Genomic DNA, 25,340 nt, shown 5'->3' with positions numbered 1-25,340 from the left:
AGCGAAAAAAATTGTATCGATGTGTACAATGCATTCAAACTAACTAACTGAAGTATCACATAGTTTACTTTTATTTATTTTCGCAGTTGTTTCGTATTATTTCATTAAAAAAGATTACTAGGTATGTATACCTAGTAGAATTAATTATCATGCGTGATTTTCTAGTCGATGAAATCACGTGATATAGGTATATAGCTTAAATATTCAAACGTTTTTTTGTATGCCTTCGTAGCACAGGGGATACATCACTAGACTGCAATTTTGGTGACACCGGCTCGAACCCGGTCTCCTTCATGTTTTTTTTTATTTACATTTTGGTATTTCTTTAACAATTATGACATCAAAGAGTAAAAACATTTTATTAATTTATTGTCGTGAGATTCGTTACAAAAATTACTTTTTTGGTGTCAATCTGGTGTATAGGCCCTATAAGACCTTAACGCCGTGCCAATCAGGGGCCGGTTGCTCAAAACCTCAATTAAATTTAACAGTAAGTTACCTTAACCATCCGTTAAATCCATAACTGACTGTTACTTAACCGTCAGTTTAATTAATGTTGCTCATAGCTATTTAACGCTGCCGTTTAGTAACGCTAACGTTAAATGCTTAGCAGTCAATTAAATCCAACTTCCTGTCCCATAATTCATCTGTCACCATCATTCAGCATCCAAGATGGCCGACATCACAAAGTCTTCTGCTTATGAGACTGAAAAACAGAAAAGGAGAAAAAAACCTAATTTCACAGCTAGTGAAACTTTGATTATAGAGGAATGTATGGGAGACTTTGAGACGAGGGAAATGCTGACTAACAAATTTACAGATAAAATTTCTAATGAGAAAAAGAAAAGAAAATGGGAAGAAATAGGTGTCAAATGTTCTGCCCTGGGGTGTGCTGTTCGGACTGGCGATGAAATCAGTGTTAAATGGCAGAACATGCGAAAAAATGCCAAGGCTGAGATAACAAGGTAGTCTGATATTATATTTAAAAAGTGTTATTGTTAATATTTTGAAATATATTCAGCATGACAGATGTACTGAATTAAATGCATTTTTTATTCATAAAACAACTTAATATACATGTTTAAATGAAAAGGTTATTTTTTACTCAGAGTAAAGCTTAAAATTAGGCCAGGAACACTAAATTTGTTTATTCAAACTCTTTATTGATAGTTTAATTTGTGTCATAACAGTGAAAGGCTCCAGCGGAGAGAGAGTGGGCGGGGTACTGACACGCTAAAGAAGGCTACAGATAAAGCCAATAGAATTGTATCTATACATGCTGATGCCAGTTTCAATGGAGTTATAGGTGGAATGGACTCTGATGAGCCAGGTAATTTCGTGATAAACATGATAAGTTGATATATAAAACATAATGTCGTCTGATACATGAAAGGGAATCTCTTAGTTAAAATAAACAAATCATAGCCTCGTATACAGATTGTGTTTCTATTTTTAGTAACAAAATCCTCCAACGGAAAACATTGATTATAATTGAAGAAGGCGGGTAACAGGCTAAGATACATATATAGAAGGCATAAAACGATATTGATTTCTTACCTTAATCTATTTCCAAACGGTGATTTTGCTATAAAGTCGTTATTCCAATGTAAATTAGAGGTGCCTCGTTGTTCACATCCTTCACCTTCAAATACTTCGTCTAAGCTAAAACGTCCGAAAAAAAATCGACTCTGATTATAATTCTAGTTGACACAGTTGCCTCCCTTATCTTAATTGTTACAACATTTATTTTGTTTCGCAGATGGTCTTTCGTTTATACCAAATTTAACAGATGAAGAAGATGCGGAGAGTGAAAGCCTTAGGTCATCAAAGTTACCCCCGCCATCCAAGATCATGATGGCGGCACAGCCTACTGCAGGACCATCAAAGAGCAGTTACCAAGAACACAAACAGGAACGTGTGTAAGTATTTGCCATGTATTCAAACAACTGCATTGTAAAAATACGATATATGAAATATACACCAATTGAGTAAACTTCAACATTAACAGTTTGAATCCACACATTATTTGATAATTTTTGTCACAATTAGCAATAGTTTCAGTTCACTGTTATAACATCATATTATTATGATCCTTATTATCATAATCCTTATTGTTAATAGTGTCAAGAGAAGGAAGACCAAAGCAGAGGAACTCATTGATTGGCAAATTTTATACTTTCAAAATCAGGTGGAATTGGCACAGCAAGAGGTATGAAAAAGACTAAGGGTACGGAGGATGTTACATAAAGTATAAATTTACATGTAGTTCAATGCAAAAGGGGTTTCAACCACAACAATTATATGTTAGATGAATTATATATGCCAAATAATAAAGATTGTATTACCAAATCGGCAAAGTTGTTTATGTTTTGTTTTGTTTTACAGAAGGAAATCAATCGGGTGAAGCTGAGAGTGATGGAAAAATATGAAAAAAAACTTGATACAGAGGAAATAGACGGATTCATCCGGACAACCTTCTTCGAGAGTTAAACATGAACATGTGATGTGGTTTATTTCATCCTGGTTTTCATGGCGTTTATTTATTATTTGACTGTTTGCAATTTATGTACGAGCTTGTAAAGTTACCTACATGATGTGTTTAATTCAATGTGAATCGTCTGTCTGCAATATTTAGGCCATTCTGAGCGATTTACCTTACTTGCCAAAATAAAGTGAGCACGTGAAAAATCCACGTATCCAACCGGTGTTGTTTTTCATTAATAAGTGCCTTTACACAATACACAAACAATTATGAATGAAGAGCAAACAATGTAAGAATTATTATTTTTTACTTCAAGAGGTGTATGAAGATGTTGATAATCTAACAGCGATGATGATAAACTAACAGTGGTGATGATTAACTAACAGTGGTGATGATGAACTAACAGTGGTGAACTAACAGTGGTGATGAAGAATGAGCAGTGGTGATGAAGAACGAGCAGTGGTGATGATGAACGAGCATTTATGATAGCAGTGGTATATATATCGATACTACACAGAGAAGAAGTTTTCCACAATGAAGTCTCTAGTGGCAACGCCAGTACCACCATCTTGGTGTACTCCATCATTCCCATTCTGTGGCTGAATGAACTCATCGTCGTCCATAGGCATGTTCATGTCCACTGCAATATTATGTAGGATTACACATGCCACATCTACCTTGCATGCCTTTTCTGGTCTGAGGCGTATCTGTAAAATAATATAATTTAATTGAAAAAGGTGAATATTTGAACGTGTGCGCGTACATGCATGATCGGTTTGGTGTTTGTTTAAGTGCGTGTACTAATACTATAACTATTAAGAAACGATACGATAAGATAAATTAATCTTATTTAAAATCGGTTATGATAATCATAAATAACACTAGCTATTTCCGACATAATAGATTATCCAATAACATATAAACAAAAGACCAAGAAAGATTCAAGATCATAATATCACATGTTATAGTATAAATGCATAGGTTGCAATAAGATTATAGGCTTCATTATAAAAATAACCAGATACATTAAAAGTTACAAGATAAAATATGTTCATGATTTAAATACTAGCACAATACATTAAGTGGAAATTAAATTTAGTCAACAGTAAGGCACACAACATGTAGTTTAAACACTAATAAATAACATTAATTAATATACAACCATTATTCATATACACAAGTAGTACCTCTGAATGTAAAATATGAAATCTCCTCTTAAGCCTGCCAAATGCTCTCTCGATGCAGGCCCTTGTCCGAGTGTGTGCCTGTTGATATCTTTCCTTTGATTCACTGTCAACCCTAATAAAAGGGGTCATGAGGAATGGCTTCAGGGCGTACCTGCATATAATAAGACATAATAATGCAACTTGGCAAGGATGGATGTCTCTGATTCATAAGTAATATATCCAATAAAGAACCTTTAATACATATTCTTATTACTGTAACAGAATCAATCTTATCTATGTAGTAGTGATGGGCAATCACCTTGGATTTTCATAATCGATTAATCGGAGACCCTGATCCATCCATTATCCGATTAATCAGCTGTAATCCGACAGTATCACAAAAGCATCATTTTCTGATGTATATATCAATAAGGACCTTTGTTTTCATGTGTATTTCATTTCTTATGCTTCAGTCAGAAAACAGGTATTATTTCTGGCATTTTGAATAATTCTAAAAAATATTTTAAAAAAATATTCTAAGGTTTATGAAGTAAGGGAACACTTCATGGTGAGGTTTACTTAAGATGACAAATAAATATTATAAAAATATTATATATTTATAATTATTACATTATTATGTAAATTATAAAGATAATACATGGTTGACCATAGCTTTTGGTTGATAATTGCCCCAGTGCGCATAATAATTACCAGAGGCATTTTTCAACCATGTCTTATCCTGTATGATACACATGTTTTGTCATTTGGACAAATTTGTCAATGACTTATGCACCAGTCAATTTTAACCACAGCCCCCAGTTCCGGGGGTATACCGGGGAAAGCCAGGGAAATGGGCCGTATTTTTACCTTCTAGGTGGCTCCACAGTGCCGAGTGAATGCAGTGGTTTTGTCTTCCCGGGAATGGGCCTAACATAAGATTCCCGTGGGTTCAGGGGCATTTGGCGGGGGTTTCACGAGCAGTTCCTTCCCACAGGTAGAGGACTTTGGCCCGGCTTGGCTGGACCGAAAGTCAAAGTCCCCACTATTCCCGGACCGGGGAGGGGGGGGGGGCTTGGTTACAATTGACTGGTGCATTATTAAACCGGTTTTTAAAAATAAATTGAAAAAAAATGAGACATAACACATTGGTTTTAGATGGCATTAGCTATAAAAAATAACGAGTACTTGGAAATTAAAAAAAAAAACAATTTTTTTCTCACGTATTTTCGGAGTTGGACGGTAAACATTTCCATTCTTCAAACAGTTGTTACATCGACTGATCTTGACGTTCATTTCAATATGTGAGCACAGCTGGGGTCGATCAAGCCTAGTTTTATAAGAATATGGGCTTGAATGACCCTAACCATTTCGCTGGAATAATTTGCACTTTTCCAGCACCTGGACGACCGATATCCAGGGTAATCTAATATTTTTAGATCGATGTCCCCCCTGGCCGTCCGCCATCATGAAGCGATTTAAACGCAAAGAAAAACTAAATGAAAGTACTGTTAAAACTCAAAGTATCGGTTATTTCCCTTAGCTTCAAGTTACTGCGATATATAAAGTTGGAAATTTAATGGATTCAAGCAAACTTTTCATGTTCATACCCACTGTCTCCTAAAAGGACACCATCTGAAAACGCCACATGTTCAATCGTCAGTTTGGCTGCCAATCCCGACGTTCTGAAGACGTGTGCGTCGTGGCACGACCCAGGCCAGCTTGCATTTACAATTGTAAATTTTCCTGAAAAATGATTAAACAATTAAACTGTGCAATAATAATCAGAGTTGAATCCGCAAATGGCAGTGGTTCACTTGGGTAATGGTTCACTTCGTCCTGCACCTTCCAAATTCTTCACAATCTGTATGCATAGACTCTGTATACAAAATCTTTTTGAGTACGGTACCATATGTTACCTATGTCTAAGAGTTATTTATTTAACAAAAAATGATAACTAATATAGTACGTCGACTTGAATTATTGTATTAATTAATAGAAATATAAAATCACTATTTAATAACTTTTTGGCCAGCATTAATAACATTTTTGGTAAGCATTTTCCCTCTTTATGTATACTTTCAGCGCTCCAGTCAGCCTTTTAGTATCGCCCTTTAACCGGACGTGTTTTGGCCGAATTGACAATATAATTATTATATTAAGCGTTCGAAAGAAAAGATGGAAATACTGAAAACAAAAGTGGAAAACTCAAAGTTTTATACCTTTGATGTCACATACAGCCTGCATGTTGATGCTATGGAAGCCTTTCCTATTCACGAAGGCTGGTTCGTCTTCGGATGGCGCCTGGATTCGGATATGTGTTCCGTCTACACATCCAACAGCATTCGGGAAACCAGCTTTCTTAAAAAATTCTGTCATATTCCATGCTCGAAAAATTGGCATCAGGCCACATCACAAACTGATGTATGTGACCACAAATTGCTTCTGTTATTTGGGCTACAACACGTGACACAGTGCGCTTGTGGTAGCCCATACTATCACCAATGATGTTAAAAAATGCTCCTGTGGCGAAGAAGCGCAACGTAATCAGAATCATCTGTCTAACAGTAAGTGCTCTGTTTCTTCTTGTCGTTCTTTCCAGCGATTCCTTCAGCAAATCCTCTAGATAATCTATTCCACCATTCGTATATCTGTATCTGGCATACATCTCATTGTCTAGCATATTCTGTACATGTGCAGTGTGCCGAAATTCTTTCACTTTTCTATGATTTACAAATAGAGCCGCCATCTTGGAAACCTTCCGTTAATGTTTTAACGTAGGTCTATTCCTCCGTTACATTTAACGGCTGGTTCAACCGTTAAACCCGCCGTTAAATTCTAACTTTATTTTGAGCAACCTCATGCCAATAATAGTTAAAATTAAACGGACCGTTAAAACTTTAATGAGCCGTTAAATTTAACTGAGGTTTTGAGCAACCGGCCCCTGGTCTGTAAATGTTTAATTACTTTTTATATCAGAGAGAAAGACGATTACTAAACATTATATACGATTGAAAATATAAACCGTACAATGGCAACTATTGTGTTTTTTTAACGTGCTCTGCACAGATGTTTAATACGTCTTAAATTTACGGAACATACCCACAGTGTCAAATATCATTAAGTATAAATCAACTATCAGGTAATTGACGCGATATGGGAACAATCGTAGAACTAACACTAGAAATGGACCATTTTCATTGGCTGTCGGAATTCGCCATACTATGAGAAATATGCTGGTTTTGTCTGAAAGAGAGTCGTTTTGTTTTTCGTGTTACCGACTGTTTTGTTACTATGTGCCTCGGTGAAAACATATGTAGAATTACTAGCCTATTTTATAACATTATATTATCAGTATAACACTTATTAAGGCCATTTGAAATAACTTCAGTAATTTAAAATTCATTTAGATCGATGATTATATTTACATATAAAAATAATATATCAAACAATAATATGATTTAATAGTTAACTTTATTAAAAGATCATGCCACTTAACATAAACAAATTTAGAATATATATCAAATCTTTAAACTTATGCATTATAGTTTAAACTTAACTTTATATTCAAATTAATCTACTTGTATGACATAAAACACTGCTATGCAGCTTCAGCTGTTATCTTTTCAGATTGTTCTATGACCTGTTTCGCTTGCAGTTACTCTTTTTCGAATTTTATTCTTCTCTGAAAACGATAAGCCGAAAATTAAATATCGAACTATTCCAAATAAACCCAAATCGTCTATTCAAAAAAGGAGTGATTCATGCGTTGAATCTGTATATGCTGTCATAATTTACATGTGTTATATACCAGAACATATTTGCTATCATTCTGAATATATGCGATAAGATTCGTCAACATGTTTGTAAAAGGATTTTAATTGTTTTGATTGGTTCCGGTCTTGTTACACTTGTTTCAGCACTACACACAGTTAAAGATAGAAATACTGGATCTTTGTCACCATTCTCTGTTAGAGAATTGTCTATTGTTTAAAAATAAGACTAGGCATTTTGAATTAAACAACTTTAACCTACGGAAATGGACATATATGCCAATTTTATTAAAATATTCTCTATGAAAAATGTAAACATTACCTTAATAACATGCCAATAAGAAACATAGATATAATAACATTAACATAACGTGTGATATAACATGTCATTGCATTTGGTGATTATAGAAGCTAACAGAGATACCAAGATCGTGAATATTTACTTTCGGGAATCAGATATGGACTTAACATAGTTGACAATGATCACCTGGCAAGCATTGTGGAAGTGGAAAATTACTCATCGGCCATAAATACTAAAATGTGCGTGCAAAAACAGAAGCCCAAATCGTATCAGAACTCGAAAACGGGCACTACGAAATTGTCGATGATAAGCCGCTAATTGTCTCCACTTTCGGAGCTATACCGAAACGTGATTCTTCGAAAGTAAGACTTATTCAGGATTGTAGTCGCCCGCTAGGATTTACCGTAAATGACTTTGCAGATAGGAACCATTTTAAGAACCAGTCAATCAAGGATGCAATTAAGCTTGTTATACCTTACAGTTATATGGCTAAACTTGATCTTCAAAGGGCATACCGAAGTGTTCCAATTCACCCATTAAATTACCAAGCCACTTAATTAAAATGGCGTTTTCACAAAAGCAAGAATTTTACCTATATGGTTGATACTAAACATCCATTCGGGGCTTCACGGTCCCCGGAGATATGTACAAAAATAACACAAGCCGTGCAAGCGATAATGGATAAAAGAGGCTACAAAACTATCATTGTCTAACTCGGTGATTTTCTGATAGTAGGCAATACATTCGAGCAAAGCCAACAATCACTTCATGAATTAATGGCATTGGTCAGCGAGCTTGGCTTCCACATTAACTACAACAAATTAGAAGGGCCCTTTCAAGAACTTACTTTTCTCGGCCTTGTGATAACCTCAGTGAATATGACAATACGTGTACCCGAACATAAACTTTGTGAAATACATCTGCTTCTTCAAAAAAACATTCAATTCTAGGAAAGTAACTAAACGGCATATTCAACGAACAGTTAGAAAAATGAACTGGATAACTCAATGCATTTATGGCGGTCGTTTTCAAATGAGGCGCTTAATCGACCGTTCAAACACTCTTTTGGCAAGTGGACACCGAACTTATGTTAACACAGAGATAAACTATATACTGTGGTAGCTTAGTTTCATGAAAGCGTTTAACGGCACCATGCAAATAGTTGATGAAAGGTCGGCGGTTTTGGTTAGCATCGATGCTTGTAAAAGGCATGTGGTTCGTTTAATCAATACATCTTCATATACATGCCATGGTCTACCAAAACTGCATCATTATCTATTAATCACATTGAAATACTTTCGTTAGAAATAGCGGTTAGACGCTGGTCGTATCAATGGGCTAACCAACTGGTCTATGTGCACTGTGACAATATTACAGCATGCAAGATTATTAATAAAGGTTCATGAAGGACCCCGACAGTGATGGATTCTCTAAGGCGCGTTTTCTGGCTCTGTGCTTTATCAAATTTTAGTATTCGAGCAGCTTCCAGACCGTTTTAACTTACTAGCTGACAATGTTTCGCGCCTTCATGAAAACAATGGCATAAATCGTCTTTATGACAACATGGCTAAAGTAAGGTTTTATTATTCCAGGTTCAAATAGTTCACAGGAGGTGGATCTGGATAACGATGCTGTCTCTACATTTGGTAACGCTATCTTCAAACACTAAACGGAAATATGCTTCACATCTAATAACGTTCGTACCAGATAGAATATCATTCGGGCCATTCAAACTGCCATTCAAAAACATTGACTCTCGTTAACTCTATGCTGCTGACCTTTCCCTAACTTTGGATTTGGACACTATTTTAATGATTTTCGCATTACGATTCATTTACATGCGTTTCTTTATTGCATTTAGAGGAAGGGCCAACACAGCCGCTGCTCCCATGCTGGGCCCCGACTTGGCACTTATAAATATGACACATGGTTTCTTCCCGCTAGCTTTGGATTGCTTTTGTGGGGGATTGAGTCAATGTAAAGGTCAAGAGTTACCAATAATGTAATAAAATGTTTTCAGCTATTGACTTAAGTATGAATTGATGGATATTAAACAATGTTGTGTGTAGGTAGCTTATGTGAATTGCTAGCTTTTAATTGCTATTGATGGGATGCGGTTTTGAATTGATGGATAATGTTGTTAGTTGTTGTGTAGCCTTTGTGGAACTTCTTGAGTTCATTTGAAGGGGGCTGGGTCAAGGCAGTGGTTAATGTAACAGTTACTAAAAATGGAAAACGGTTTCCGCGCAATTATTCAAGTAAGAATTGGTTGATGGTGATAAAAATTGGTGTGTAGTTAGGTTATTAGAAGAACTAGCAGGGGAATGTTTTTGAGGGTTCATCGACGCTGTCACTTAAGTAAGAATATGTTTTTTCTCCAAATTACTTAAGCTAGTGATCTTTAGTAATGAAAGTTGTAGTGTTAGAAGCTCATATAAAGAACTTGCTTTGAAAAGCCTTTAAGGGGATTGGGCTCAAGGTCACAGTCACTGAAAATTAAACAAATAAAATTGGTTTCTGCCGAATACCTTAAGTAATAATTAATGGATAGTGATGGAGTTGGTGTATGGGAAGCAGAGATGACGAGCTTTTGCGATTGTGATGTTGACAGGGTTTGGGCAAGGTCAAGGACATTGTTCCTAAACATAGAACAGTGGTTTCCACCCAATACCTTAAGTAAGAATGGATGTATTGTAATGAAAGACGGTGAATATATTTTTTTATGCGAACAGCAAGCTCTGTATTGCTTTTTAGGGTTAGGGCCAAGGTGTAACTATAGTAAGAATTGATGGATGAAAATGGAAGTTTGTTTATAGGAGCTAGATTGGGATTATTTTGCAGGTGTGTGGGGCGGGGGATCGGCATAAATATAAAAATGGTTATCGCCCAATTACTTTAGGCTGCTGCTTTTTTCACTCATACAAAAATATTGGTTGGCTATATTTTCATATTATTCATATAAAAATATCTGTTTTCTAGTTAGATTTACTTTAAAATACCACATATAACAACTTTAAATTAGATAAAACATATATTGAATTGACATTTAGCATTTTTAAATGGATCATTGTATTTTTCTTATCATCCTTTTTACTATTGATCTTACCTGTTCAGTCATTTCTAAGCTCTGTTTCGCTTGCAGTGATTCTTTCTCGAATCTCTTTCGTGCCTGCAATCAAACATTTCAAGACATTCTTAAAATTAGCTTTACACGTATAATAATTGATTAAAGACAAACAGAGAGGCAAAAAGCTGGAAATGATATAATAATTATCAATGTATGTTTCTTTGAACTGTTGTTTATAATAATTAATCAGTTCATAGTCTGTGCCCGGGTATGCATATGTACAGATGAAAAACAGTCTGAAATACATTATTACAAAGAAAAGTAAAAAGTGCATTGACCTTTTGGTTCTTTGATTATTGTTGTAACCAGATATCTGATGACCGACTACACAGGAGTACATGGTTTGTATGTAATTGCGTGTGTGATTAGTATAAACTAATTAATTTTAGCTCGAATGTGACGAAATCTTATAAAATTATTCTCGAGTCCGTTTCCTGGGCATAAACCAGTACCGAGTCATGAGAGGCCATGAAAAAGAAACCCTAGTTGTGATCGAAATCACGACCTTTTTGATGCGAGGCAAACAATTATGCAACTAGACCACTCACAGCCCTAAGGTGATTAAACATATATACATGCTTTTGATGTTACCAAACTTTGTGACATATTACACTTATATCAAAGGTACAAGGCAAAAAAATAATAAAACAATCCATACCAAATTTCTGAGAATGTTTTTGTGACTTTAGCAAAACGGCTACGCGATGTGTAACTCTAAAGTTAAAATCTTGTTTTCAAATTAACTCACCATTTCTGCTTTTTCTGCGTCCAGTTTCGCTTGAATCAATGCTTCGATAGGTTCCTTACGTGTCTGTATAATGATATGACCAATCAATAGTTAAAACATGGTAACATATAGACAACGCTACATAAAACAATATGCCCATTATTTTAACAATGGCTGCCCATTTGTAAATGTTGGACATAAAGTAGAAATAAAGTGGTATTTTGCGTTCAAAACATATTCGCATTCCTTAAGATCAAGTTCACATTTAAGGTTTGATTTAAGGTTCGAAATACTTAATTATATGTAAAAATCACCAGTAATCTAAGGCAAATTAAAATATTTCTGTGAAAGTTTATATCAAATTTGTGAAAAATGTGCTAATTGAGAAAACAGAAATTATTGTAAAAAAATGTGCTTGTTGAGGAATATATAGTGTGAACAATTGGTTTAGGTACGTGTTTGGATATCAAGTATAACATTGATTTGTGATCGTTGTTGTCAAAAACGGCAGATTGATCAATGGCAGTTTTAAGAAGCATTGGAACACACTTATTGTATATATTTTTGTTACTGTTTTTGAAGAGAAGAGTTCCACTGATATTTATTGTCAATAAATGCTTTGAGTAGTGTGGACGTAGACAGACGGTGCGCAACGGACGACGGATACAATTACTTTTAAGACGATTACTATAATTCATCTCCAGTACATTGCTCTTTGGTAAATAGAATATCGTCATTGCATGATGCAACGTATTTACGTTACGATGATATAATCAATATCATAACATACCATTTGCATTTCTTGACTAGCACCCCCCATTGAGTTTGAGTCTAGGTTTTTGTCGTTAGTCGTACATGTTTCTTGACTGAAACCTCTTTTGAAATCTCCCACTTTTCCTTTTAGTTTAATTTCGAAAGAATCAAGTTCTTTATTGACTTTTACCACGTTGGTATTATTTGTTTTGTTTCTTTGATGGACTTTTCCCTTTAGGCGCTAAAGTCACCTGTAATCTCCCTTATTATATATAAAGCTGCGGACGTATCTATGACCTGATCACAATCAAGCTGTGTGGCCCCTTTACACAAATCAAAATCATCCTCACCATGTGAAAAATGATCGGATTGTAGACATCTACCGCAGATCAAAGATTCATGTGTTTTACGTATAAACGTCCTTTCAGTTGGATGGTGTTTACACATCTCCTGTTTGATATCACATATAATTCGCCTTGGACTGCAACCATCCTCTCCATACATGTTAAGGGTGTGGATTTTAAATGCTCTTCCTGTTTTATGAATTTCAAAACACGATTCACCTATATTCCTACATATGTTGCAGTATCCAACTGCCTGTTCCTTACAACACATCTCACACATAACTTGTTTTGATGACATTTTAAACTGTTCGCTTGAAACTTATTTAACATCAGAATTTTAAATGTTCAAACAATCAAATTTAGATAATGAATAATGTGGATTTCATATCGTTTCTTGAATATGGCACTTTACACCGAGGGCGTCTAACCTTTATTATATTATGAAACAAATAACGCCTTTGCTTAAATTAAAACTTTCTTAAGGTACAGAGATCTGTTAACATAATGTTTGATGTTAAAGAGATTATTTTACTTCAAATACAAAGGACCGATAGTATCATATAATTAAGTATCTGTGTGAATACGATTGTTCGTTTCAAGTAAGCCGATTCGATAAATGATATGCCCATTGTATAAATCCAGTATCAAGGGGGTTTAAACGTTGAATATACCCTATCGGATATTCTACCACCGATTTATCGCCCATATCGGCGGCGCGTTCTGATTTGATTTACTTGTAGGTACATGTGCACATTCCGAATGGATTACAGAATCGTGATACCATTTGAATGAAGAGTAAGTATGTTGATATTGGTCAACATTTGTGATATCACATAAGTCGCAAAATTGAATTGCAATTGCCAATTTAATGTCGAACTGCAACGTAAACATTGGTAGCACCCTGATTAAATGCAAAAATCATAACGCATTTCTATACACTTAAAACAATATAAATATTGCATGGACATAAATCTGTAGTGGATCATAATATTTGATACAGTATATAATATTCACCAGCAAATGTTTTGCTTACAGGTTTAAAATTCAACCATAATCTATAAAAGGCGAATTATTGTTCCATGTATATTTTCGTTTGTACTCATTTTGTCTTTTACTGTAACGTATCATCATCATTAACTTAACGGTATAGTATAATCCAATGTTTAATTGTGTTTGGGATAACACAGTTTTTACTACTAAAACTACATTTACGTTTTACACTTTGTATTTATATTTGCGTACGCCTTTTTCTTTAATCATATTGCAATTCTACAATATCCCTTGCTTCGGTTTGATATCTGACTTTGCTTTATTTTTTAAGTGGAAATATAAAGGAAACATTCGAGGCAATCAGCAGTATTATCTTAACATAATATGTGCTTTGTAATTGGTGTACTTGAAGACCATGCTATTTAGTCAGAATAAGTTTAAAGTTGAATGCTCATCATTTTGTTTAAACCCACGACTGCTATTTCCATTTCCTCTTCCGTTCAAAAGGATTGCCACTTGTATTATCAAAGATGTATTGATGCATGTGTGGTATCGCTTTGTTGTTTTGTATAAATCGCGTTTTTGATATGGAATGATCCTGTCTTTGTTTAAGGTTGAGTCTAAATAAGGTTGTAATTTTTGTTTATGTATCTCGTTACGTGCTTCATATGAAATTGATCTTGTTTATGCAAAAGTGTTAGGTCTAAGTAAGTTTGTGTTGTATGTTGTTTGCACTCTGTTTTGTGTTTGTATTATGTTCCTCTTAACACGGTAATGTCTACGTCTAGGTTGTTTTAGTTGCTAGTATATTCATATTAATTGTGTTGGAAGAAAGTAGTGTAATTTCAAAGGCAACTGCTAAACATTTGTTTGACATGAACAAACAACGATTCATCTGCATTGTACGAACAAATTATTTGCAATCATACACTGAAATAACTTTTTATGAAGTTCATAATTGATTTGAAGAATTACAAAAAAACAAAAACACATTCATCTGACATTCATCCGACCAAATTGCAATATCTTAAGGTTAATTAGTATCATTACACAATGTTACGCATAACAAAACATGCACATTTTGAGCATTGGATACCGGAATAACTTAATATTGAGTTAAAATATGTTTGATACCGTTTGTTTATATTTCTGGAGATTAAATATCAGTGTATAGTAATCGCTTATTCTATATTGACAAGAACAGAAGTAGAGCGCATTTATTGAAATATCGTTGTTATATTTCCGCACGCTGCTTCTTTTACAATAATAGCTTTACCTACTGGTAACCTTACTGATGATTAAATAAAAAAAGCACGGACACAACGAAAAAGCTTTTTGATATGATAAAACCACATGTCAGTATGGTTAATATCTATACATTTTATTAGGCATACGTATAACAAAAAATTTATTAAACAAAGAAAGGAATATTAAGAATGCATTTCTGTATTAAATATATACGATGACAATTCATTTCGGTTTGCTCGATACTTCATCCAATGTAATCACATAACACTCTCGGTTTGTTCGAGACTTCGACAAATGTATGCATACCACTCTCTCGGTTGGATTGAGACTTCATCCAATGTATGCATATTACACTCTCTGTTGAATGGAGACTTCATCCAATGTATGCATATTACACTCTCAGTTGGATGGAGACTTCATCCAATGTATGCATATTACACTCTCTGTTGAATGGAGACTTCATCCAATGTATGCATATTACACTCTCTGTTGAATGGAGACTTCATCCAATGTATGCATATTACACTCTCTGTTGAATGGAGACTTCATCCAATGTATGCATATTACACTCTCTGTTGAATGGAGACTTCATCCAATGTATGCATACCACTCTCTCGGTTGGATTGAGACTTCATCCAATGTATGCATATTACACTCTCTGTTGAATGGAGACTTCATCCAATGTATGCATATTACACTCTCAGTTGGATGGATACTTCATCCAATGTATGCACATCACTCTCTCGGTTGGATTGAGACTTCATCCAATGTATGCATATTACACTCTCTGTTGAATGGAGACTTCATCCAATGTATGCATATTACACTCTCTGTTGAATGGAGACTTCATCCAATGTATGCATATTACACTCTCTGTTGAATGGAGACTTCATCCAATGTATGCATAGTACTCTCTCGGTTGGATTGAGACTTCATCCAATGTATGCACATCACTCTCTCTGTTGGATTGAGACTTCATCCAATGTATGCATATTACACTCTCAGTTGGATGGAGACTTCATCCAATGTATGCATATTACACTCTCTGTTGAATGGAGACTTCATCCAATGTATGCATATTACACTCTCTGTTGAATGGAGACTTCATCCAATGTATGCATACCACTCTCTCGGTTGGATTGAGACTTCATCCAATGTATGCATATTACACTCTCTGTTGAATGGAGACTTCATCCAATGTATGCATATTACACTCTCAGTTGGATGGAGACTTCATCCAATGTATGCACATCACTCTATCGGTTGGATTGAGACTTCATCCAATGTATGCATATTCCACTCTCAAGTGGATGGAGACTTCATCCAATGTATTCATATCACTCTCTCGGTTGGATTGAGACTTCATCCAATGTATGCATATTACACTCTCAGTTGGATGGAGACTTCATCAAATGTATGCATATTACATTCCCCGTATGACCGAGACTTCATCCAATGAAAGCATATTACACTATCGGTATGATCTCTATCTCTTCTAAAGTATGCATATTACACTCTACGTATGATCGAGTCTTTATCCAATGAATGCATAATACACTTTCGGTTGAATGGAGACATCATCCAATGTATGCATATTACACTCTACGTATGATCGAGATTTCATCCAATGTATGCATATTTCACTCTCGGTATGATCGAGACATATCCAATGTATGCATTTTACACTTTCCATATGATCGAAACTTCATCCAATGTACGCATATGACACTCTCGGTTTGATCGATACTTCATCCAATATATGTACATAACACCCTCGGTTAGTTCAAAACTTCACCAACTGTATGCGTATTACACTCTCCGTATGATCGACACTTCATCAAATGTATGCATACCACTCTATCGGTTGGATTGAGACTTTATCCAATGTATGCATATTACACTCTCCGTATGCTCGAGTTTATATTCAATATATGCATATTACACTTTCCTGATGATCTACACCTCTTCCAATGTATGTATATTACACTCTCGGTTGGTTGGTGACTTTATCCAACGTATGCATATTACACTCTCCGTATGATCAAGACTTTATCCATTGTATGCATATTGCACTCTCGGTTGGATAGAGACATTATTCAATGTATGCATATTGCACTCTCTGTATTATCGAGATTTCGTCGAATGTATGCATATTACACTCTCGGTTTAATCTAGACCTTTTCCAATGTACGCATATAATACTCTCGGTGTGATCTAGACCTTTTCAAATGTACGCATATTTCACTCTCGGTTGGATGGAAATATCATCAAATGTATGCACATTACCTTATCGGTTTAATCTAGACCTCTTCTTATGTACGCATATTACCCTCTTGGTTGGATTGAGACTTCATCCAATGTATGCATATTACACTCAATTTGTTCGATATTTCACCAAGTGTATGCACGTACTATTCTCAGTTTGTTCGAGACTTCATCCAATGTATTAATATTACACTCTCGGTTTGTTCGAGACTTCATACAATGTATGCATGTTACACTCTTGGTTTGATCGATAATTCAACTAATATATACACATTATAAATACGGTTGGATCGAGACGTCATCCAATATATGCACTCTCGGTTTAATCGAGATTTCACTCAAAAAATGACGACAAATATTCTTTAAAATACATAGTCAGGGTACAATATAAAGTACAAAAGCAAATCGCTCAACAATTTGTTAACATCAAGATTACTTACAGCGTCAAGTCTTTAATTGCGTCAAGATTACCCGTAATCCATGACAAATATTTCCTTAATTCCTATTACTTTATACTTAGCAACATATTTCTACTGACATTGAAATTCTCCGATTTATTAATTTAAACGATATTGAAAACACTCGTGCCATTCTCTATGTCAAAATCTCAGGTAAACGGGAGAGCAGACGGTTGTGAACAATACTTATGTAACATTATACCGTTCTTTCTAAGCGCATGTAACACACACTTCCTATCAAGATCTTATCATTTTGTGTAAACTACAATCAAAAATATAATGATAAAATACCTGACGGGTATATTTACAATGTTGATTGATCTTGATACAATGGATTTAATTAAAAGGTGTCATACAGATACACTTTTCGACTCAGAAGATAATATCATTAAAAGAATAAGGTAAATAACCACCGGGCTTATTTCTTTGATTTATGTCAATGTGACCGGTATGAGAGGTATTCACTAAATATTTAATGCAAAAACATACAAAATCGAGAATAAAGACAATTAATTAGATGGCATATAGTAACATATAGATATATAATAAACATTTTTACATTATAAAAATGAAAAATAATTATTATATTTTATAACATAGAATATTAAAGATTTTGTATATTTATCACACATGTAATTACAAGTAAATTACATTTGGTTAGATATAATATTTATATATTTCTGATTACAATTGCAGACCTGGGGATATTCCTTATTATTAAATTATTTGAAATCTATGCTAGAAAGTATATTTGAAAAAATTGAATGTATCGCGTTTTAATTAATAAAATACCATAATGAACTGTTATTAATAGTCGTTATATTATGATTAAATAAATTTTAAACATATCAGTTCATGAATCAATCTACCGTATAATCCAAGTTGATAAATGTACGGAAATTAGACTTCTACTTTCTAACTCCGAAGCTTTAACTTACTTTTCCCCTTTTTTAAATTTTATTTTCGACGTTTAAGCTTAAAACAGCGTGCCGACTAATTAATCATTCAACTGCATGGTGCAGTTATTCATTTTTCTCTAATTAATAGCTGCTACCCCAAGTTGTATATGGCAATTGTGTTACTTTTGTCTCTATATGTCTTTATGTTACAATACCGCTTGATCTGTACATAGATAAGAGAAGTTTGATTAAATAAAATGCGTAATATTGTCTGTATATTTGTCTCTTCCCGGCGCGGTATATCATGTTTGTTATTAGCTGGACATTTGTTTCCTTTTTTACACGGTTGAGCGGTTTAAATTAGGACCTTACGCTTAACATACCATGACATCGGTATGACATAATACATTTAATTACCGACACAACAAAGCTAAGGTAAGTCTATATGGCCTAAAACAGTTCAATTACACACATTACAAATCTAAGATTAGCTGTTATGGTCTAATACAGTTTATTTGCTGAAATAACAAACTAAGGTAAGTATATATGGCCTAATACAGTTCTATAATTAACATTACAAAACTAAGGTAAGTCGGTATGGTCTAATACAGTTCTATTACCGACATAAAAACACAAGGTAAGTCTGTATGCCCTAATACAGTACAAAAACCGATATGGCGTTATATAGTTGAATAATTCATTAACCGTCTAAACAAAACAAATGTAAGCAATTATACTAATTAGGTACATGATTACTTATCTAATACTGAATATATTACATAAAGGGTTTGTCAAAGTCAGTTTAAGATTTAAGACACCGTTTGTAACAAAACTCCTATAATGTATAACCTAACTTAAAAAGGTCGTACCGAAGTTAAAGCATAATAACATAAAAAGGACCATTCCAGAACCAAACTTCGAATGCTAAATGTACAAATAATATAAATATTTTCCTATTGCTTTCATCTTCCATATTTGCACTGGATAAGCGGGTAAAGTTATGACTCAGGGGTAACATTATCATATGAATTCGATAGAGTGCGTGTAACTAGGTTAGAAATGAGATCATGTGAGGAAACAAGAGTGTTTGTTATTGAATTGATATGTTGAGTTGTATGCCTTATAATTAGTTCAATATTATTAGTTACGATTCTCACGTTCGAGTATGTATCAGAAGTACCGTTATCGAGGTATTGTAAGTTTGTGTATTATCATCGCGTTCGTTTACCCTAATAAACATAGATATACTGACTGACACTTTATTTCTGACTTGTACATTCATAACGGCAGCACAGCACTTAAAAGTTGTTTATACAACTTAAGTCGCTTAAAGATCTCTTTACGATTTCAGAGGCGGAGTCTGCCACATTGACTACTGATAACATTTCCTGCATATATTTAACAGGTCATTCTTATTACTATTTCTTTTCACCATTCATGCTACATTGACAACAAAATGTCATTTATCTTGTCACTTGCATACAAATCGGTCAAATAACAAGGTGCAGTGTACATTTTAGTTTATTAGGATAGTAGATCACGTGATGTTTATCTACAGTCAGTTTGTCATGTGACCGCGAAAATGGACTTTTTTTCAATTCTAAAAGAAAACGCACACATATTGTCTAGTACCGTACCAATAGTCCGCCAACTACCGACCTCATCAATCACTCGCCCATAAAGTCCCATCACTGTGCATAATATTGACCCTGGTAAAACAATCGACCATAATATCTACATTTGATATGAAAATCTTACCCCACCCGAAAATTGTGAAAACTGTGCAGCAATAAACGATGGTAAAATCCATTTCTGTGGCGAATGCCAAAATCTCACTTACAACAGAAATGAATTATCTCTTCGCCGGCTCTGCTCGAGACATCCAACACGAATGTGTGAACTTGAATCATGACCTATGTACTGTACACTGTGTCTTGCGGAATAATAGTTACATCATCAGATAATGTTTGGTGACTGATTCATGTTCATGCACTTTGTGTTTTGAATTGCTATTGACGTATTCAATTGCAATGACTTTGACTGCAAGCGTATTGAAACAAAAGTTTAATAGTTTTGAGAACTATTTCGGGGCCGATTTAAAAATGGATACCGAGTGTGATAACGTCGTCAGGGAAAAACAGTTGTCCCCCTTTTCTTCAATAAACTTAATCATTTAAAAGTCATTCTGCTCACCCGATAAACTCCTCCATTCACGGCACTTTTCTCTATTTACTAATATTTGCCTCAATTCTTACAAACACGTTAGGCTTAACAGAGGCAAAAATATTATTTAAGCTGCTTTTTTTAAGTTTACTAAATGAAAAAGGTTGATCAAGTTACCATAAAGTGAGTGTCCTTTTAACGTCCAAAACATATTTGCAAATTACTCAAAATATGCCAAACAAAAAACAGCGAAACTTCGAGAAATTGGGGGTCTTGCATATTTAAGCGCTACCATCTGATCGCGTAATACCATTCCAATGACGTCATAAAGGTATACATATCGTCATCATATGATTGTACTTTACATGTATAAATGTACGTTTATTGTAAAACGTTTAAAAGCACCTGCATTGTTGGGCTTATATGATTCTTTACATAAATGTGTTTGAATCGATAAAGTTAATTTAAGACAAGCGTTTCATCTGATTTGTTCGTTTTTTACTTAAAACATATTCCGATAGTCCATCACAATGCTCTCTTAATGATACGTAAACCGTTTGAAATTAAACATACTGAAGTGTTTTGTCACTTTTTACGCTTTTACAAAAACAACAACAATTTATCGAAATTTGACCTAGGCAAATATGCATACACACCATACATTTATATTTTCATGCTTTTGTCATCAAATTTATTAGAATACGAAACCGACAAAAAATGTCTAGATTTCGAGCCTTCCGATTTTATAAATTAATCAGACAATTGAAAAATAGTTTCGTTTGCTTTTATCTATGTATTTGAACTGTGAAAAATATGGACAGATGGTGACATATTTTGTATACATCATTAAATATAAGCTAAAAAGTATAATATATGATTTTTTTACATAACTTCTTGCTACTCTTATTCTTCCAAGGCATCTAGAAACATTATATTTAATATTCCTGAAGTTTGATTGCACTCAGTGCCAACCGGTACTTAAGAGACCCACACTATTATATCAGATAACATTTGAGAGACCCAAACTATTATATCAGATAACATTAAGAGACCCACACTATTATATCAGATAACATTGAGAGACCCAAACTATTATATCAGATAACATTTGAGAGACCCAAACTATTATATCAGTTAACATTAAGATACCCAAACTATTATATAAGATAACATTTGAGAGACCCAAACTATTACATCAGATAACATTTGAGATACCCAAACTATTATAACAGATAACATTTGAGAGACCCAAACTATTATATCAGATAACATTTGGGAGACCCAAACTATTATATCAGATAACATTTGAGGGACCCACACTATTATATCAGATAACATTTGAGAGACCCAAACTATTATATCAGATAACATTTGAGAGACCCACACTATTATATCAGATTACATTTGAGAGACCCACACTATTATATCAGATACCATTTGAGAGACCCACACTATTATGTAAAACTTTCCGAATATTATGTTAGATACCTCAACTATTATATAAGATCACAATTGAAAGAACCCAGCTATTTTGTCAAAGACCCCAACTATTAGGCCAGAGACCCCAATTTTTGGTCAGAGACCCGAAATAGTATGTTATAGTACAGTAGGGATTATGCCCTCGTTCATTGCGATATGTATCAGTGACGCCACCGTTCAGATCACTTCGAAGTTGTGATGCCACTTTTAAGTTTGATTTGTAGCTGTGTCGCCACCGCTCAGTTTGATTTGTAGCTGTGACACCACCGTTCAGTTTGATTTGTACCTGTGACGCCACCGCTCAGTTTAATTTGTAGCTGTGACGCCACCGCTCAGTTTGATTTATAGCTGTGCACCACCGTTCAGTTTGATTTGTAGCTGTGTCGCCACCGCTCAGTTTCAGTTGTAGCTGTGACACCACCGTTCAGTTTGATTGGTAGCTGTGACGCCACCGTTCAGTTTGATTCGTAGCTGTGACGCTACCGTTCAGTTTGATTTTTAGCTGTGACGCCACCTTGCATTTTGATTCGTAGCTGTGGTGCAACCTTTCAGTTTGGTTTGTAGCTGTGAAACCACCTTACAGTTTGACCTACACATATAACGTCTCTGTTCAGACAGACTGCACCTGTAACGCGACACTTTAAAACGATCTACATCTGTGACGCCACTGTTCATATCAATGTGTAAATAAGAAGTCTCTGTCCAAATCGAAAATCTAAGTTAACGCCATTGATTATTTCGATCTGCAGCGGTAATGTTCGCGTCCGACCGTTGACGTCACTGTTTACTTCGTTCTGCATTCGTTATGCCACCATTCTCAACAGACATTCAACTGCCTGTGTTCTGTATTTCTACTCTTGTTAATATTTTGATTCTAATTTACTTGTTTGTTAAGCATGTGTTTCAGTCTGTTCCTTGCATAATTAACGACCGAAAAGAGGAAGTTTAAGCACACAATTTGGAACAATATAAACAATATCTGTATTAAGAAGTGTTTTTTTTTTTATTTTACCCTTTTCGCTTATATGTATATTTCAAGCATTAGCTCGTCCGTGTCGCTCCATTCTGATGTTGCATTTCGTCTTGCAATATTTACGATTTTTCTAAAGTGTAAATCCCGTGTCTTCGAATAATTAACGTATAATGTATTGGTCGAACGTGATCAATTATCCAAGCTACTACGTTTTACGGTGTTTTTTTTCAGCGATTTGCTTTAGAGTTGCAAGTTGTGGTTCTTAGGGGTCACCTCCTCCCGCTTGATAATATAGTTTAGGTCATGAGCTAGAAACTTGCTCTTCAACAGCGTCTAAATCAAATATCGGTTCTGAGTGAAAACGGTATGCATGCGTTTCAGGTTTGTTTGTATTTTAATGGCAAAACATATAAGACGATACTGTTTTTGATACTTGGTCGTTTATGTTCACTGTTAAAAAAGGTTATATCTTACAGTATACGGATAATGATGATACAACGCGTGTTAGATTGACTTGCTGTTCAATCATAGAATGTTCTCCCTTGACCTCATAAAATGAGTACTGTCTCCTTTCTGGAATACAGGAACAAGCGAGGCAATACAATCACACTTAACCTATCTAAAGGAACAGTCAACAAATACCAGTCGATTAAAAGTATATTATTTACAACAATGTTTATCAAACCCGTGTACATAGATCGCCAATATTTAATCAAATGGTGTCAGCATTGTAATATGGGCGGTAACTATATAATGTTAAGTGAAATGAACATACTTGAAGAGGTATCTGTATTTTTTGTTGACACTTGCTTATAGATTAATTGGCCGAATAATTTGAAGTATAACATTTGCATAAGAACAGGCAGTGCAAATGCAGTAGAAATAAAAACATTCTGGAGATCCTCGTAACCGTTCGTAACTGATACAGCGACGTGCTTTATATCGCGATTTTGATACCATGTGTTTCTGTATTGTACCTTACTTTTAGGGCGAAGGTAGTTGCATGTACATGTGTATAATAGAAAACAAGGTGGGGACTGGGCAAACCGTAAAGATTAAGATCAATCAAGTAAAACATTAGACAAATATCTTTAATACAATCAGGTGTATTATGGAAATTAAATGTCAAATTGGAACCCAAGCCTTTTAGCATATGCATCTTTATTTTCCGATTAATATTTAATATCGCAATATAGACATGATATTGGATAATAAAAGGGACTTTTATAATTCACATTCATTTTTGCAAACAAAGCAAAGTAAGGAGTTTTTTCAGGGATTACATTATGAAACAGATACAATATATTGCATACCGAAGTTTAATACAATTCGATTGCAGTAGCTTCTGAAAGTACGTTTAAAGTAAAATTTAATAATACAAGAAAAGATAACACAACATAATATACTTTTCTTTTATCCAAACTATATCGTATTAAACCGCGTGGCAATACCTTTGGTATAACGTCGGTTTTCTCTTTCCATTTACATTTTCCTTGCAATTATTCACTAGTATTTCTGTATAACTTAACATTTTACTGCAGTCCTATGGATGGACTTAATGATGATGTCGATAAGGTATGTTTGATATAGGTCTAATATTAAAGTAGTAAGAACATAGGGAGTTGACTTAGGCAATCACATTTAAAAGTGATATACACGTTTATACCTGCATTTAAAATACTATTTAAACGTTTTTTAATGATATATGATAAAAAAACTTTCTGTTCAGCAAATTACTTCTGAAAAAGTATCTACTTATATCGTTTTAAGCCTTTTCATTACAAAACAGATCAACGACTTTGCATGAAGGTAAAACAAATGCAGGTTGCACAAAACAAAAAAATGGATTTTGATCAAATTGTAATTATACAATAGAGACTGTACGGTAAAGCCCAGTAGTCAAACACTTGAGCAAACACTCTCTCAAGAGACAAAAGGCTAGGGACAACAATACACCAATCGAGATACACAAAACGTACATACAACACATTTAGAATATACATGCAAAATAAAAGCTGTATACATACATATATGGATTTCCATCCTGAAACGGTTTGTAAATTATGAGTTCACTTGGGGATATACTTGTAAATAAATGTTGGGGTAATTGTCATGGAACGGTTAGTAACAGACGAGTCACTTGGAAAAAGATATAATTACTTGTAGGGGTTACCGCCCTGGAACGGTTGGTAGCA

At 34.5% G+C, this 25,340-nt stretch overlaps 1 protein-coding gene and 1 pseudogene across 1 annotated transcript; one reads left to right on the top strand and one right to left on the bottom strand.

Moving 5' to 3' along the window:
* The first annotated feature begins 672 nt into the window (after positions 1-672).
* On the top strand, positions 673-2,685 carry LOC128209893 (uncharacterized). Its single transcript, XM_052914153.1, has 5 exons — positions 673-965; positions 1,191-1,330; positions 1,760-1,919; positions 2,122-2,209; positions 2,386-2,685. Exons 1-5 carry the CDS (start codon positions 673-675, stop codon positions 2,488-2,490), a joined length of 786 nt encoding a protein of 261 aa, XP_052770113.1. The 3' UTR covers positions 2,491-2,685.
* Positions 2,514-6,491, bottom strand: LOC128209892 (putative nuclease HARBI1; annotated as a pseudogene).
* Positions 6,492-25,340: the final 18,849 nt, after the last annotated feature.

The sequence above is a fragment of the Mya arenaria genome, chromosome 11 (genome assembly GCF_026914265.1).
Source record: "Mya arenaria isolate MELC-2E11 chromosome 11, ASM2691426v1".
NCBI lineage: Eukaryota > Metazoa > Mollusca > Bivalvia > Myida > Myidae > Mya > Mya arenaria.
The sequence above is the reverse complement of the archived record's forward strand: the minus strand, read 5'-3'. Positions and strand labels throughout refer to the sequence as shown.

Coding starts and splice junctions, on each gene's coding strand:
- LOC128209893 (XM_052914153.1), top strand. CDS start 673: ATGGCCGACATCACAAAGTCTTCTGCTTATGAGACTGAAAAACAGAAA. Junction 1,331..1,759: donor AATGGACTCTGATGAGCCAG/GTAATTTCGTGA, acceptor TTTGTTTCGCAG/ATGGTCTTTCGTTTATACCA. Junction 2,210..2,385: donor TGGAATTGGCACAGCAAGAG/GTATGAAAAAGA, acceptor TTTGTTTTACAG/AAGGAAATCAATCGGGTGAA.